This window comes from Cydia pomonella, chromosome 7, assembly GCF_033807575.1.
Source record: "Cydia pomonella isolate Wapato2018A chromosome 7, ilCydPomo1, whole genome shotgun sequence".
NCBI lineage: Eukaryota > Metazoa > Arthropoda > Insecta > Lepidoptera > Tortricidae > Cydia > Cydia pomonella.
In genome coordinates, this window is record NC_084709.1 from 1,791,831 (window position 1) to 1,809,352 (window position 17,522).

Consider the following 17,522-nt stretch of genomic DNA (forward strand, 5'->3'; position numbering starts at 1 on the left):
AAAATAAATTATATTTAATTACTTATTTTTAGTCCAATTAACTCTTACACGTTAAACTAAAGGACTTTAATTAGTTACAGTTATGTAAAAGTGTAATTAGAACGAAATATTTCAAATGTAAAGAAATTTGATTCAGTCAATCAATATCAATGGTCTTTTCCAATAGTTAAATACATTTTTGAGACATCTTGGCAGTCCGAGTAAACAAACTTGTACACCAAGCTCAAAAAAGCTAAGGGGGCGTCCATTAATCGCGTCATATTGTATAGGGGGGGGGAGGGGGTCAGCAAAAAATCACCAATGATCACCACAGGGGACGGGGGGGTATGGACACGTATCACGTGTATTTTTTTTTTCATCTGTGCTATACTGTATTATAGTCAATAAAATAAAAATAATAGTTTTCCGCCCTTATTATCCTTCACGTGTACTTAGGTTCATTTGTTAGAAAACTGTTCTTTAGTTATCGAAAAAAATACACGTCATATTGGATGGGGGGGGGGGGGGGGGTCCTGAAAATATCAACAAAGATCACCATGGGGGAGGGGGGGGGGTCTAAAACAAGCCAAAAACGTATGACGCGATTAATGGACGCCCCCTAACACATGTGTTCTCAGGGTCGGACCAAGCTAACTCTGGATGCAAAATATATGACGTTTTTAATGACACTCTTTCACTTTCTTCTGTCTAACTCGGTACAAAATTAGCTTAGACGAATTCGAAAAATTAGTATGAAGTAAAGGATTAGCGCAAACATCGATATTTTTCGCATTTCCCAACCCTACTTGGCTGGTAACCCTTCAACTGCTACACATGTCGTAACGTAATGCATTCATGGGCTCTCGAGCGTGGCGGCGCAAAGTAACTAAACGGACACACCCCAAGCTTTCATTTATTATTTTAAACGGCAACTCATAATTTTCAGATTGGAGCAACGGCAGGGTTGAGTTGAGTTGAATTGATAGTACGAAAATTGGAAATATACTTAAAATCTGAATAATAATATTTGATTGGGTTATTTTGAAAGTTACATTAAATGAGAAGTTATAACGATACATATAAGATACGAAGATACATATAATTATAAGGATGGATAAGGCAAGGATATATATATGTGTATATATATATATATTTAAAAAAAAAAACACCCTAAGAAATACCTCGAATATTCTTGATTGGGGAATATTATGTGAAAGTCGATCACTAGGTTTATTATAAATATAGTTTGGTAAGCCATTTCCGTCAGTGGAAAAGGGCGGCAAATTAAAAAAAATTGTAGGCGCGGTTGACTACACGTAGAAAATTTTAATTTCACGCTTTCTACTGACAAATTGCGTTCGACAGAGTATAATCAAAAATTTCAATTTTTTGTACCTAATCGTAATTATTACACTACTACTATACTATATATTATTACTAATATTTAAGTACTGTTTAAACGTAATATGTTTGTTTTAGTTCTTGGATAATTTTCGATAAAATAAACTTTATCTCTTCTTATTTTATTTTTAAGCCCGTTTCGGCGTAGCTTTTTATTTGAACAGAAACTATGTATGTAATTGTAAGTTGTAAGTTGGTAATAACTCAACCGTAAATGCGTCTTTTTTATAAGTAAAAATATCGATAGAGCATAAAATCGTTAACGTTTTAACCCTATCAAAAACAAACGCGACATGACGCTATTTGTCAAAATTTGGCGAGAAATTTTCAATGAACTGTGACGGTAACCTTTTGGCTACATTGTGTTCTACTTCACCATGGTAAGGAATGTGTGACTGATTAATTTTATGATATATATAGGACAAATAAATCCCATCTAAAATATATAAAATGTTGCCAAGACGTAACCATAAAGCTCGCATTGTCAAAAAGTAATCAGATCTCTTGTAGAGCCAAGCTTCTAACTCTATAAGCCCCTAACTTCATAAAATCTACTCCTTAGTCAAAATATAAGGCTTGGCCGTTTGGCTACTGTCACGTGGGCGTAAGGTGAAAAATTTATTCACTATTCATTACTCTTTATTATACATTACTTTTTGTACGGGACGAAACAGCCAAGCCACATACTCGTATTTAAACTAAGGTGCAGAGTTTGTAAAGTTAGGGCTTATAAAGTTAGAATCTTGGCTCTACAAGAGATCAGTACCTCTAGTGTAAATTTATTCGACAGCGAAATGTGACGTACGCGATGCGTACGCGTTTGCGTTAACTCTCATTTTGTATGGGATTTTGAGTTTCCAAAACGTCCCGCTTGGCGCGCTGTTTCTAAATCCCATACAAAATTAGACTTAACGCAAATCAGCGTTTCGAGAAAAGGTACGTAGTGCCTTTGCGCTTGCTCGTCTTGGCGGGGGCACTGCCGTGCCCCCAGATAAAAAGTTAAAAAAAGTATTGGCTTTGTGAGCTTAGATCTGACGACTCTCTATGGTCCCTTAAGTCAATTTCCGCTATTTTAAACATTTTCCAAAAAACGAAACGACAGAATGTTTTTTCCTAACCTAACTACCGAACTTGCTCACGAGTCAAGAAATGTGACCCGCAGAGGAGAACATCAGGACACACGGAAGAACATTTGGCCAAGCTGAAACGTATAGATACCTTTGCTAATACGCTGTCAATTATCGAGCTACTGACCTCAAGAAAATCGATTGAGTAATGCGACCTGTAGAGCTAGGTGAATCGCAAGACATATTAAATCATCGTTGTTCTTATTAGTAACAAAAAAAAACAACTACTGCATTAAAATAGAAAATAGGTACCTGGCCACAATACAGCATCCAACTATGAAAGTAAACAACCCTTTTGTTGGCTGGGCTTTTCTTTTAATGGCCAAATTCGGAGAAATGCTCGTAACAGATGTGCCCACGTGTCAATAAAGATCAATAAAAAATGACCTGAATCCGTGTCTGATCAAATATTGATATAATTTATTGCGTGTCGATAAAAGGGTTGCAATAAAAAAGTCGCGTTTCACGGGCTATTAAACCATTAGAGAAATCATAGTGTGAAGGTGCAAGGTGGATGGCAACTTGTCTATGTGTGTATGCCTTTAAGGCAATTTGTGTTAGAATGCCCCTATAATATTTATTTATTTATATATAAAAAAACCGGCCAAGAGCATGTCGGGCCACGCTCAGTGTAGGGTTCCGTAGTTACTCTTCCGTCACAATAAGCTAAACTGGAGCTTAAAGTATAGTAAATTGTTAACCAAGGGATGAAAATGTACCTTTCACGCGAGTTAAACAAATAGGCAAATTTGCATAATCAGTACCTAATTAAAGTAACTCTTTTTACTATGAAGGGGAAACTTTTTGCGATAACTCAAAAACAGCTAAACTGATCATGTCCGCTATAGTTTTCATTTAATGTCTTTCTTAAGCTCTACTTCCACGATTTTTTTCATATTTTTTGACCTATGGTTCAAAAGTTAGAAGGGGGGGGGGGGGGGCACATTTTTTTTTCTTTCGGAGCGATTATCTCCGAATATATTGAACGAAAAATGTTTGTTGAAGACCCCTATTAGTTTTGAAAGACCTTTCCAACGATATCCCACACTGTAGGGTTGAACCAAAAAAAAAAATCACCCCCACTTTACGTGTAGGGGAGGTGGTACCCTCAGATTTTTTTATTTTTTTTATTTTATTGTACGACTTTGTCGCCTTTATTGATTTATATATCCATGCCGAATTTCAGCTTTCTAGCACTAACGACCACGGAGCAAAGCCTCGGACAGACAGACAGATACACGGACATGGCGAAACTATAAGGGTTCCTTGTTGACTACGGAACCCTAAAAAAGGAATGTCTTTGCTTACCCCAATGCACCATACATTGGGATAACTTTGAAAGCGGGGTAATTAGGAAAATGTCAATTCTAAACTAGAAGCACTTTCTACTGTAGCAACAGTAAGCAAGATTCCTTGGCATTTGGTAAGCGTTGCAGTATCATAAGCAGTGATCGGAACTATGGGAGTAAAACTTTAACTAAACTTGTTAAGCGGACATAAAATAGTGCATACAGCCCTAAAAATATTCATGTCCATAGGGATAGGAATAGTATAGTACTTACAGCCATAAAAATATTTACATTCATAGATATTCAAATATGTTTAAGGCTATAAGCACTTTTTTTACGTCCGCTTGATAAGTTTTGTTAAAGTTTTACTCCCATAGTTCCGTACCCCTAGTGTAAATAAATTCGATTTAGAAACGTGACGTACGCGTTTGCGTTTAGCCTCATTTTGTATTGGATTTAGAAAGAGCGCGCCAAGCAGGACGTTTTGGAAACTCAAAATCCTATACAAAATGAGACTTAACGCAAACGCGTTCGTCACGTTATGATACTTATGATGTCGATCAAATTTACACTAGGGGTACTGATCACTGATCATTAGAGTTGCTAAGTAAGAGTGCTTCAGGTTTTATAGATATATACACGATGTAATACGAGGAACCCGATAGATTTTAATTACGCACTTCTGAGGCCAAATAAACATAACCTGGAGTTAATCGGTTAAACTTGGAGTTACCATGGTTACCAGTTAGTTTCTCAGGGCCTTTTCCGCAACTCGACATCCATTATGCCTATTTTGCGTGAAAAACGAGGTAGTTCTACTCTAGCCACCCCAGCTCCTCTACAAAACCTAACAGTGTTTTCAGGTTGTTAAATACCTCTTTCACTGTGTTCGGCGTTCCTAGGTATTTGTTCCTGTATACTTCTACCTGTTTGCATTCTAGAAGAATATGTTTTGCTGTTTCCTTCTATAAACAGGTCCCATAAGTTTTTCATACTACTACTTAATGGCGCAGCGACCCAAAATGAGTCTTGGTCTCCGACACGAGTCCACGCCAGTTGTCTCGATCCTGCGCCATCTCCCGCCAGTTATCGGCCTGGAGAGTCCGATGGACTCGCTGACCAACGTTGGATGTGGTCCTCCAGCATAATGGGGGTTATGCGGCGGGTTAACACCCCTCCCATGGAAAAAAAATACTCGTTACGATACTGAATTTTTATCTGACTTGCCCCTAAACACCCTCTTACCAATGGGGCGTGTCCAGCCCCTTATAACAGGGCGTCGCCCGCCTCTGCGCGCAGTGCGTCGCTCGCGCACCACTGTGCATGCAACCATGGACGAAACATAGTGATCCCGCGTGTGACTCTTGTACCGGTCTATATTTATAGTGTTAATATTTTGATCACATTTTAAACTACTCATGTTTTAGTGTGATTTTGATGATCATTTTGTGCGTCAATAATTGGATGTGAGCTGATTTGGAGAAGTAAGTTATATTTATGGATTCTTATATAAATCTAGCCTACGAGCGTCCACATATAATAGTACAGTCATTATATCCAAAAAACCGACCCTACCCGTGAATAATCAGTTCTTGGATTTTTTTTTCGTAGGTCCCTCGGGGGGGTCACTGGGAGTGTAAATTCAAAAAGTAGACCGAATCAGGCTCCTGTGTATATTAGAAAAATGTTATTTTTTTCCAAAAAAAACGGTTTTTCTTAAATAACTCGGCCATTTTTGATTTTACAGTAAGACCGTGAGGACAAAAATTGTAGGAAATTTGATTCTCTACAAGTTTGGTCCTTACAATTTTTCTTCTAGGATCGATATTTTGGAAATTAAACCTGAAAAACGCGACAAATTCAAAATATTATCATTATCTCCTATGTTCCACGTTTTACGACCTTATTTTATTAAATAAATATTTTTAAACGCCTGCTTACCACCAGACGTATGCTTGTTTGCCTTCCTCGTGATATAAAAAAATAAATGGGAAAATCTTACACAAATCGACCAAGTCCCACAGTAAGCTCAATAAGACTTGTTGTGGGTAGGTACTAGGCGAAATATTAATTGTTCCCTAGTTGTTTAATAGTACATTGTGCAACAAGGGGTAAGTTAATTTTTTTAAACGAGGTCTTTAGATGCACAATAGCCGCAGGCTGGAGTGCATTAAAGACTCGAGTTTGCAATATTCTTACCCCCGGAGTAACACACAATATTTTTCATCATACATGCGAAGAAAAAACTAGATTTCAAGCGAAGTAATTCGTAAATACGGTGACTATGGAAGGTAGAGGCAAGGAACATAATCTCCTTAGGCAGAACTGTTGCAAAAGTGTCCACTTATCAGCTATAAATAATAGTTCCAAATCTCTCCAGAGTAGCGCTAGAGTAGCTAAGAATCTAGGCGTTATTGACGGAGTGAAGTACGCTGTCTATGATTAGATTTTTTCTCAAGTATTCTAGGTATTGTAGCGCCACCTATTTATGGTTTTTTGTCGGGCACTTTTTGGTATATGGAGATTTTGTTCCTCGCCTCTACCTTCCATAACGGTGACATTTCAAACATTCGTCTGCCATATTGTTATTCTTTAACAGGTTAGGCATCGACGGCACTGACCTATCCGGCATTCAGCCACGATTGAAAATTTGTAAAAATATTTTAAACAGCTATGAAATTAATCAAGTTAAATATTTTTTACCATAAACAATAAAAAAAATATAAACGTCAGTATTTTAAAGTAAAACTTATTTATACCTACTTAGTAAACAGCTATAACTCCCTCGGGAGTTATAGCTTTTTTCACAATTCATAACTCCCGCGGGAACAATACATTCCTTTGTCCTTCATTATACTTACCTGCCTGAAATAAGATCTTTTTCGAGCGAGTGTGATGAAATAGGCATTTGTTTTACAAGGGGGCATAGTTGTAGTTTAACCGCCTGGTGCCAATATTGATACCTACTCGAGCAAGCGAAAGATCCCAAAATTTTACCACGAGCATAGCTAGTGGTCGAAAAGTAGAATCTAGAGCTTTGCGAGGGTTAAACAAATTTTGCCACCGAGTGAAACACAAAAATGTTCACCACACCAATGCGAGGAAAATACTAACTGTGAAACATTGAACAAAACAAACCAAATTAAATCCAAATGAACCTTATATTCATCATTAAAAATAATTATTTAAAAGCTAGTTCTATCAGCCGACAGAAAGAAAGAACTCGCAATTTGTATCAAATATTAAATTCCATTCACCACCGTTTCTTTTTCAATTGTTTACTCTAAATAATTGTATATTATTATTTTCAATTGAAGTATTGTTTTTTTTTTACTTGTAAACCGTATTATGTCCACCACAGGACAGGCTATGCCTAGTGTGGGGGCCAGCATAAATGTAATACTGTTATTATTTTATTTCGGAAATAAAACATTTGTATTTTGTATATTGCCAGTTGCCACTCTTGTCCGGATAAAATCCAACTTTCTCATCAGTTTTTTTAACAAGCAATAGAACAAGAATAACAACAACAGCAACAACAACAACAACAAGAACAACAAGAACAATAAAACATAACAACAACAACAACACGATGCAACAAAACGCTAATCACTAATGAGATAACAAAACAAAGCAGCGTCAAGACTAGACGGCCATATCTAAATCACAAATAACCAAAACAAAGTTACAAGCACACACACAAAAGCTAAAAAAAGCTTAAAATGATTATTCAATTGTCCCCCTGTCCTAATCGCATGATCATTAACTTCGTCACGCTCTGGGACACTCGGGACACGTGCGAGTCGCGTGCCGGACGGACAGGTGTGCCATCAGATATATCGGAGCGGATAACGTGGTCAAAAATATCTGATCATTCGATTGACGTCTTGACAATTGAGATTTTAATATTTGTGAACAGCTTATAGATATATTTGATTGCCCCTCCGTCCTAATTGCATGATCATGAACTTGATCATGATCATGCTCTGGTCAAGACACGTGTGGGTCGCGTGCTGGGCGGACAGAAGTATCGTCAGATATATTGGAGTGGTTAAAGTGCTCTGAAATATCTGATCATTCACTTTGACGTCTTGGCATTTGATAATTTAATATTTGTTAACACCTTAAAGATATATTTGATTATCACTCCGTCCTAACTGCTCAAGAATATCTGATCATTCGTTTGACGTCTGGATAATTGAGACTTTAATATTTGTGAACAGTTTGATTATCACTACGTCCTAACTGCTCAAAAATATCTAATCATTCGATTGACGTCTTGATAATTGACTTTAATATTTGTGAACAGCTTATAGATATATTTGATTGTCCCACCGTCCTAATTGCATGATCATGACTTGGTCATGCTCTGGTCGGGACACGTGTGGGTCGCGTGCTGGGCTGACAGGTGTATCATCAGATATATATGAGCCGCTAAAGTTCTCTATTTGATTATTCACTTTGACGTGTTGGCATTCGAGATTTTAATATTTGTGAACATCTTAACACCTACTCTGATATATCTCCCATGATCATGAAGTTGGTCACGCTCTGGTCGTACTCGGGACACGTGTATTTTCATAAGTTATTTAAGTTAAGAATGGCGTTCTCTATCAACGTTAGTCATCTTAACTAAGTAGGCGACAAGTGCCCCTAGTGTAAATTTATTCGATAGCGAAACGTGACGTACGCGTTTGCGTTTAGTCTCCTTTTTATATGGGATTTTGAGTTTCCAAAACGTACCGCTTGGCGCGCTGTTTCTAAATCCCATACAAAATGAGACTTAACGCACGTTTCGCTATCGAATAAATTTACACTAGAGGTACAGATAGGTATCACATCAAACCGTAACTAAATGTGTATTTAAATTAAAGACAAATGACTAACTAAATCTTATTAAATCAATTTGATTTTGATGTCGATCGCTTCAGCATAATATATGTATTATAGGTTTATAGGGTTCGCTTTTTTGTAGTACAATTTTGAAAAAAAAGGAAAGCCTATATTATAAACCTAGTTTTTGATTGTGCCAATAACATACAAAAAATACAGAGAATGGAAAATATTTAGAAGCGGAAAAACGTTTTCTTTTTTTGTATGGACGATTACGTGGTATATATATATATATATATATACTTCTCTCTTAATGGAATTCGTCGTAAGAGGCAATCAAGCCTTACACGGGCAATTGTTTTTCGAACTAGGGCGGAAATTATTACATTAAATTAGCGACATTTAAGAGTCAACCGAAAACGACCCCTCAGCAGGAAATCACACACCGGAAGTAGGAAGTGATAAAGTTCAACTGTTGCAACTTGGTCACGCACTGGTCACCTGTCGGGACAGGAAAATTACTTTCCAAACATAGGGGAGTAATGGCCACATTGTTGGCGTGTAGCATTTGTTTTAATTGCAATTAGTCAAAGTCAAGAACGTCTTGTTGGTCTTACATTTTGGTTTTTTTTTTTTTAAATTATATTAATTTCTTGTTAATGGTCTCAATAGATCCTGTTTCTTGTGAGGATCAAATGTCTATACGGAACCAATTGCATTAAAGCAATACAAAAGTATATGATACCCAAAACGCTCCTTACTAAATGAGTTTAAGTTTCTAGACTCGTAAGAAGACCCATGTTTCACAAAAGTATTAAAATTTTGTTTTTTTCTTCCAGGTACTCTTCAAAATGTTCACCAACTTTGACGACTACTGCGATTTCAATGACAGCATCTGCAGCAACGACTCAGGCTTCGAAAAGTCACACAATGACTCCTACACTACGTCCACCACTTCCACCCCCTTGAAACAAAACACCTCAGACCCAGGCATCTGCGTCACTCCGATCAAATCCGAAGTAAGAAGAAAACTATTCAGCGAATCCTATGAGTTCCCTTTCCAAAACCAAATCGAAGATATTAAAGTTTTTGAAAAGAACTTACAGACTGCTGTGACATCAACGCCAATAAAGAAAGAAAGGAAACCAAAAGATCCGAACAAACCGAAAAGGAAATACGCGAATGGAAAAAACAGAATATCAAGATGTAAAAGTCCGACTCAGTTAATGAGAATAAAGAGGAGCAGACGAATGAAGGCCAACGATAGAGAAAGAAATCGGATGCACATGTTAAATGAAGCTCTCGATAGACTCCGATGTGTACTACCAACTTTTCCTGAAGACACAAAGTTAACTAAGATAGAAACGTTAAGGTTCGCTCACAATTACATCTTCGCTTTGAGTCAGACTTTGGAATCTTTAGACAACATCAACTCCGGGCAAGCGACGATAGATAATTTCAGTTTAAATTGTGATAAACTTCAAAATTATAATTCAGCTCATGAGAAAATCGCAAGAGATGCTTTCAGAGATATATTTTCTTTGAATAATAAGACTGATGAATTCAACAGTGATGGCAGTTACAGAAGCTTCCAGGGTTACAGCAAACCTTTTCCGAATGGTTGCAACTTTATGCAGACATCTGAAGGTGTTCTCATAAATGTTGGAAACGTGACAGTATCTGTCAATAATAAGGGAGGAAACTGTATCACTTCAACCACAGGTAGCGGCTTCTTCACACACCCATCAAGCTATGCCGATGATGCGAACCAGCAAAATTATTTTTACCAAAAACCTTTGATACCTTGCATTACTAATGGTGATAATATGCATGATGTTGGTAATACAGAGGAATATTTCAATCAAAAGAATTACGAAATATTCAAAAATGCGTTTGATACAGCGAAGAACAAAAGATACCCAAAGACTGAAGATTATACAGCTAATTATGGAGAATATACGAATATTTATGGACATAATGAGTGGGATTATAGTAGAATAAGTGAATATAATTATCAGAATAATTATTATAACAATGACCAAAGAATGTACAGGAATTTTTATAATAGACCTAGTATTGTAAACGCTCAAATTTGAACGGTTGTGTTTTCTAGTCATCTATGTACAGAATATATTTTAAATGAATCTTATAATGTAAGTAACTAAATTTCGGTCATGAAAACCAATAGTAATAAAAATTACCAAATAAAAATTCGGCGTCGGCCACTGAAGAACTTATTAGTCACATTTTCTTTAGTATATCTATTTACTCTTAATAATAACTTATGCCGACATGGAAATTTTAGCCGACTAAGCAGATTACTGAGCCGTATTAGAAAAGGTGTACATGAATCATATTTTTTGATAAATAATGTTTAGAATGAAATTTATAGGGAACAATATTTTATTGTGATGTTTGTTTAGACAATAAAAATGTATAATGCAGCTTTTACCAAAGAGTATATAAGTCTAGTCATGTTTTGAATGTTTTGCATAATTTTTTGTAATAAATATTTTCTACAAAAAAATATGTTTCTTTTAACCATTGGCAGCACAAAAGTTTAAAAAAAACCCTTGACAACAAGTAAAATACCAAGTGGCATAAACAGTGAAAATCTTTGCCTAGAGTTGTGTCAGTAAAAAAAACGAGGTTCATAGTTGATTTAACGCTTACAGTACAAGCGGGTATGAATATAAATCAAATGTGGAACAAAGCACGCTAAAGAGCGAAAACTTGTGAATGGGAGCGCACCCTAAATGCGCTGGCGCATTGTTAAAGATCTTTTGACAACCCTACTAGAATAAATACCGTCGAGTCAAACGAAAATCAACCTTGTATGCTTCACTTAAGAGAAGCTGTAGAGAAAAATTAAAGTGGTTCTTGTGACAGGCAAACCAAGTTACTTATACAGTTGTGCTGGATAAATATCAACCTTGTTAACTCGACTCAAGGGAAAGTTGAAGTTAAAATTATAGTTGTCGTAGGGGGTAATAGGGCACCCGTAGAATTGAGTTGCGAAAAGTAATGTTTGCTTTGGAAATTCGTTACGGCCTATTTTGTTGCTTGCTCCAATGATTTGGATGTTATAGCATTACATTGGTAATAATAATATTGTTTGTGGGATCAAATGGTAACGGTAGATCTGTCTAACAAAGGTGACCAATATTTTAGTGGATAGTTTCTTATAGGCTGTTTAGGCGATAATGTTTACACGAGATTGGTCCTGATCTCAGAACAAGGACACATCACTACCTTTTTAATCCGTGATTCTGCATTAATCAAGGAGGTGTGTGTATTGTATACTTCATAGATAAGAATAAGAATAAGAAATATTTATTAGCACAAAAAGTTACAAAATTTAGATCACTAACGACAGGACATCCTAAACAGCTCAGACGTCCAATGTCAATGTGGGATGGCTTTCCAAAAAAATCCAGATGATGGAACACACGCTGTCTTGCTCACTGTCTATCTCATACATTGACATATATATCTAAGGACGGGCCTTACGGATAATAAGAATGGGGCCAGTACAGCGGTGTCACGGACACAAATTCGAGCAAATTGTGCTGTCTATCTAACGCCTCAACGCGATTTGTTCATGAGTTCGCGTCACGCGCGCGATTGGTCGCAACTAGTTGCGTTAGACTGCACAATTGGCTCGAATTCAAGAGTGACACCACTGAACTAGCACCATTCTTAGTGCCCGTAAGGCCCGTCCTTAGATATATATGTCTATGAGCTCATAGCTCACCCTTACGCTTACTCTTAGTTAGACCTTGGAGACGCGGTAAATCTAAAAGCAAGTACAGTAGAACCTCGCCATCCAGACCTCCGATCATAGAAAGAATCCAGACCTTCCTCTGAACCGGTGATCGCTGTAATCTGGTTGTTCTTGGCCCGGTTGTACTGCACTGCACAAGGTGCCCGTGAGCATTGCGAGACATTTTAACTAAGCATTCCTGGTAATATTTAGAAACTAAAATGTCATATAAAATTTTCTGGATTAGGCCTAGTTTCAGAGATAATTAAATGTTTTTCGAAATCATTATTTCGCCATAAGTCGGTACAAAACACATTTTTGACTGCGGTATTGCCACTTTGAGGTCTAATCTGGACATACCTATTGATTGACATCGAAAAATTAAAAAAATGTATTCGAGAGGATACCCCCAAATAAAAATAAAACTTTTTAGTTAATTTTAGGTTATACGTTTATCAATAAAAATTACGTTTTATGTATGGGAGTGTTCAAAACAAACAAAAAAAAATGTTTTTTGTCGAATCTCACAAAAAGGCATAGGTATAACATTTTTTGCTTCTGTTGCCATCAGGTCATCATCAATGCTCACCTGCACCTTGTATAACGACATTGTTAGTAGCGAGTTTTTGTTTCTTCCTTGACTAAGAGTGCCTTCAAAAATAATTGCCAAAATTTAAACATGAAGAATGTACTTAATAAATAGATTGTTTTAATTATAACGTGTAAATTGGTTTTACTAATAAATAACTTATGACTTATGACTTATGACTTAACGTGTAAATCCTTGTCAAAGGTCGCTAGTGTCGTTATACCATCTGAGCTCACACAGTATGAATCTGGAACTGTCGACGCGACGGTTGAGGGCTATGTGTAGGAAATACTACAGCTGAAACTGCTGTACTTTCCATTTTATTTTGTCTTATTCAATGCTGGTTTAGCCCAGCACCGAACGCCGATAGTACATATTTAGGTATATCGAGATATGCGAGATTGGGTTGAAGTTATTGTTATATTTATTTTCTTCTTTGGCGATTTAATTAAACTATTAGTCTGCTCAGAAAATTGATTTAAGGATGACTCACGCTGGAACGGGCCGGGGCCGGGCCGGAGCTTCCGCCTCTTCGTTTTCTACGGAAAGCTGCTGCTTTCCACGTGGTCGTGATCATCGATTAGCCGTCTAGAAAGTGACGTGTCGGACGCCAGCAGTTCTAACATAAAATTTTAGCTCAATTAAACACAAGAAAAACAACTAATTTATGATTTGTAACAAACATGTTAAACATTTGACAACCATTTGAATCTACAACCTACAAATATGTCAGTAATATCAAATCTTAATTATAAAATAATGAGTAAATTCGTCACGCTGTATTGGTTCCGTTTCGTCACAGATTTGTTGTCACATCTGCACGTTAATTGCAAACGACATTTAATTTACCATTCGTCACAGGATATTGAGAACATTTCCATTTCCGCCACATTGTTTGTAATCAAAACAAATCAAAAATCATTTATTTCGAACAAAAGTCCATGTGTTAGTAACATACTAATATGGAAGGTAGAGGTAAGGAATACAATCTCCATAGGCTGTTGCAAGTGTCCAGCTGTCAGCTATAAATTATAGTTCCAAATCTTTCCAGAGTAGCTGAGAACGTAGACGTTATTGACGGAGTGCGCTGTCTATATAATAATATCTTTTTAATACAGTTGCTCAAAAAGTGCTACTTTACGTAGCTGATTAGCGTGTGGAAAGTTGGATTTCGCGAACTAGTGCTTTTTATTACTTTTCCACTTGTTCCAATTCATGACTACTTATTGATGAGTGTTAACGTTAGTTTCATTAAAAAGTCGTAATCAACATAAAAACCTATACTGTTAATGTAAAAATAATAAATATGAGCATATTTCATATATGAGCATTATACCTAACACGTTTATTTTTTAATATTGGACTTTGAAAAACCGTTCTTAATAAGTTGTCTGAATGGAACGGAATAGCTGCCGAAACGCCTGTCAAAGCAGAGGCGTTTTTCTTACTGCAAGAATGTTTTAAGTTTCCAAAGGCAACATTCGATATTTTTTCATACAATTTAAATATACGATATAGAAATAATCGTAAATAACGATACTTAGGTAATAATAGCATAATATTTTATATTTACAATTGTTTCTGTCTTATAGAACATGTATAAAAAAGTACTTGTTGTTTTTCTTATTTTTTCGCAGTTGTATTAAAAAACGTCGTTCGATACACGTGCGGAAATGTCAGTCTTCACTCGTCCCGAGTCTTGCCACTCGCCAATGGCTCGTGGCAAGATATCTCGGTACTCGTGAAGTAATGACATACTTTCCGCACTAGCATCGAAATGTATATTATTGTACTATTATTGAGGACATATGGTCCACAAATGTGTTAGTTATAGCTTATCAGTATCACTTATGGTAGTAACAACCTTATCCTATTAAAATACTTATCTATGATTAGTTTTTTTTTTTAAGTTTTCTAGGTATTGTAGCGCCACCTATTTAAGGTTTTTTGACGGACGCTTTTTGGTACATGGAGATTCTATTCCTTACCTCTAATTTCCATAATACTAAAACTTAAATCTAGGGTTAGTACAAACATAATATTAAAACAATTTTTTACATATTGGGGCATGTAACACATACGAGTAGCTGCACCCAGGGTTTTAGCCACGGTGAGTCCCACGTGCACAGGTAATGTCGGAGCTTTGGAATGAATTTAATAAATATAATAGTACCTATAAAAACCTTATTGACACCCTCAAAATCTAACTAAACACACATTGCACGAAAATCTCGGATATTTTCTCTATGCTTATTAGTATAGAGGATTTTTTTAACTTTTGCTAGTTAGTAAAAGCTTGAAGCTTAAGACTTGGCCGAAGCTTCACAACTCTACTTAAAAGCGTACAGTCGTCATCATATTGCCTACCGCAAACCAAGTTATCAAACACAAAGTTGCTAGTCCAAATGAGAATATAAGTACGTTAGTACAGTTAGATATTAAGTTAAGAAAAAATAAAACATTAGTATAATATACAGATAACATAGAAAACATCAGCGGTGGAATCATGGTTCCATATTTATCACTTGTCACTATGCCCGTCACTTTCGCGCTTACATACTTGTTAGAACGTGACAGGCATGGTGACAAATGATAAAGAGCCGACCAAAATGTGAGAAAAGGCCAATAAAAATGTTCGCGATATCTGGGTTGGTCCCATAATAAAAGTAAGACAGAGTGGAAGTGTTATCATAAAAGTCAAACTACTATGAAATTATGAATTTTAAAATAACACTTGCACACTCTGTCTTATCAAATACGCTGCAGACCAGCTGTTTTTGAGACTGCATCATTGTTAAAGTTTTGTCTGTTTTTGGGCTTTGTATAATCGGTATTCTGGAAATCGCGTCGTCACGTCAACCTTGCCAAATGTAATTAAGTGCCCCTCGCGGTTAGTGTCGGGTTCGATGGTGGCTAATCCTTCGCATTTTGTCCCCCAAAATAATAATAATACTTGGAATAATCAAATAGTTCGGTACTTTCAACTATTAGTTGGAACAAGTGAATTTTGTTTATTTTTGTGCCTACTCGAGATCTCGAAACTGACGCACTCACTGTATTTATTAGCAGTGTCTATGGTAGCATCTTCTATATCCATCGTACGCTCTGAGGGCATATAAATCGTCAGGTGACAACAAAAATCGTATTAGTACCACGATAAGATTAATTTTTGCATAGTTATTTTTTAATAATTAGTGAGTTTTTGTTGTCACCTGACGATATTTTATCAAATACTTATGTCAAACCTAACAAATAATTGATGTCACTTGTAACCGCCAGGAGAGTGCCAAACTTTAGTGCACATAGCCTATTAGTAGTAAAATACCTAACATATTAAATGCATAATAAATAAAAATGTTTATTTTGTAAATAGGCATATGCTAGCTCTTTTACACGTTAACTTACAGGTAGATATATATATTCTATTTTAACATAAGTAAACAATTATTGTTAATTTAATTTAATGCATTTTTATCCTCTATGGACTCATTAACAGTATAATAAGCTTTTTGTAAAGGTTTTGTAGGTAGTTCTATAGTTTGATTAATGTTCTTCAACATGGATTTTATGGAGACAATCAAACTCAAAAATTTCTTTGTGATACCTACCTAGAATCAAACCGAGGTAATTTTGCACAAACGTGGCAAGCGACAGAATGTAACAGTGCCACCATAACCGTCAATTTCCTATGAAGACATGACGTTCATAGTAGCAATCCACACTTCGTAGTAGAAACGTACAAACACATAAACGTAACGTAACGTAACGTATATAAACGTAGTACATACATATAAAAATATTGTATTACATTATTACACAAATTGACTAAGTCCCACAGTAAGCTCAATAAGGCTTGTGTTGACGGTACTTAGACAACGATATATATAATATATAAATATTTATAAATACTTAAATACATAGAAAACACCCATGACTCAGGAACAAATATCCATGCTCATCACACGAATAAATGTCCTTACCAGGATTTGAACACGGGACCATCAGCTTCGTAGGCAGGGTCACTACCCACTAGGCCAAACCGGTCGTCTAAAGTATTAGCATAGACGGAGTTTTACAAGCTGATGAACGTACAATTTGACGAAAAGTATAAGAACTCATTTTAACAACTGCTGCAGTCAATAAACTAGTAATAAAAATACTACCCCAATCAAACAATATTGACCGTACAATAAAAAGCTAACAAGGCTAAAACACATGCAAGTCCAGCCTCGGGCTAATTGAGTTATTGTCTGTCTGTTTGTCCGCCTTGTTTAAAATTCATCCGCGTATTTACTGAGTCCGCTAAACCAATACAACTTTACCAACTTTGTTACCCTTACAGCTAAAAAATGGAACTAAAATAAGCGTAAAATTAAAGTGACATAAGAATAAAAGAACGGTTTATTGATTTCGACTTTATATTTTAATCGTTAGGGTTGAAATTTGAGTATAATTTGGAATGGACATGACGCTCCTTTGGTTTCAGACGATGAATTCTACATCGAGGAATATAGAAGTAAATAAGACTTAATATGAAGGTG

The 17,522-nt window shown here is 36.1% G+C and overlaps 1 protein-coding gene across 1 annotated transcript; it reads left to right on the plus strand.

Moving 5' to 3' along the window:
• Positions 1-4,834: 4,834 nt before the first annotated feature.
• On the plus strand, positions 4,835-11,935 carry LOC133519439 (basic helix-loop-helix neural transcription factor TAP). Its single transcript, XM_061853447.1, has 2 exons — positions 4,835-5,280; positions 9,469-11,935. The coding sequence occupies exon 2, from the start codon at positions 9,481-9,483 to the stop codon at positions 10,723-10,725; it is 1,245 nt and encodes a 414-aa protein (XP_061709431.1). The 5' UTR covers positions 4,835-5,280; positions 9,469-9,480; the 3' UTR covers positions 10,726-11,935.
• The last annotated feature ends 5,587 nt before the right edge of the window (positions 11,936-17,522 follow it).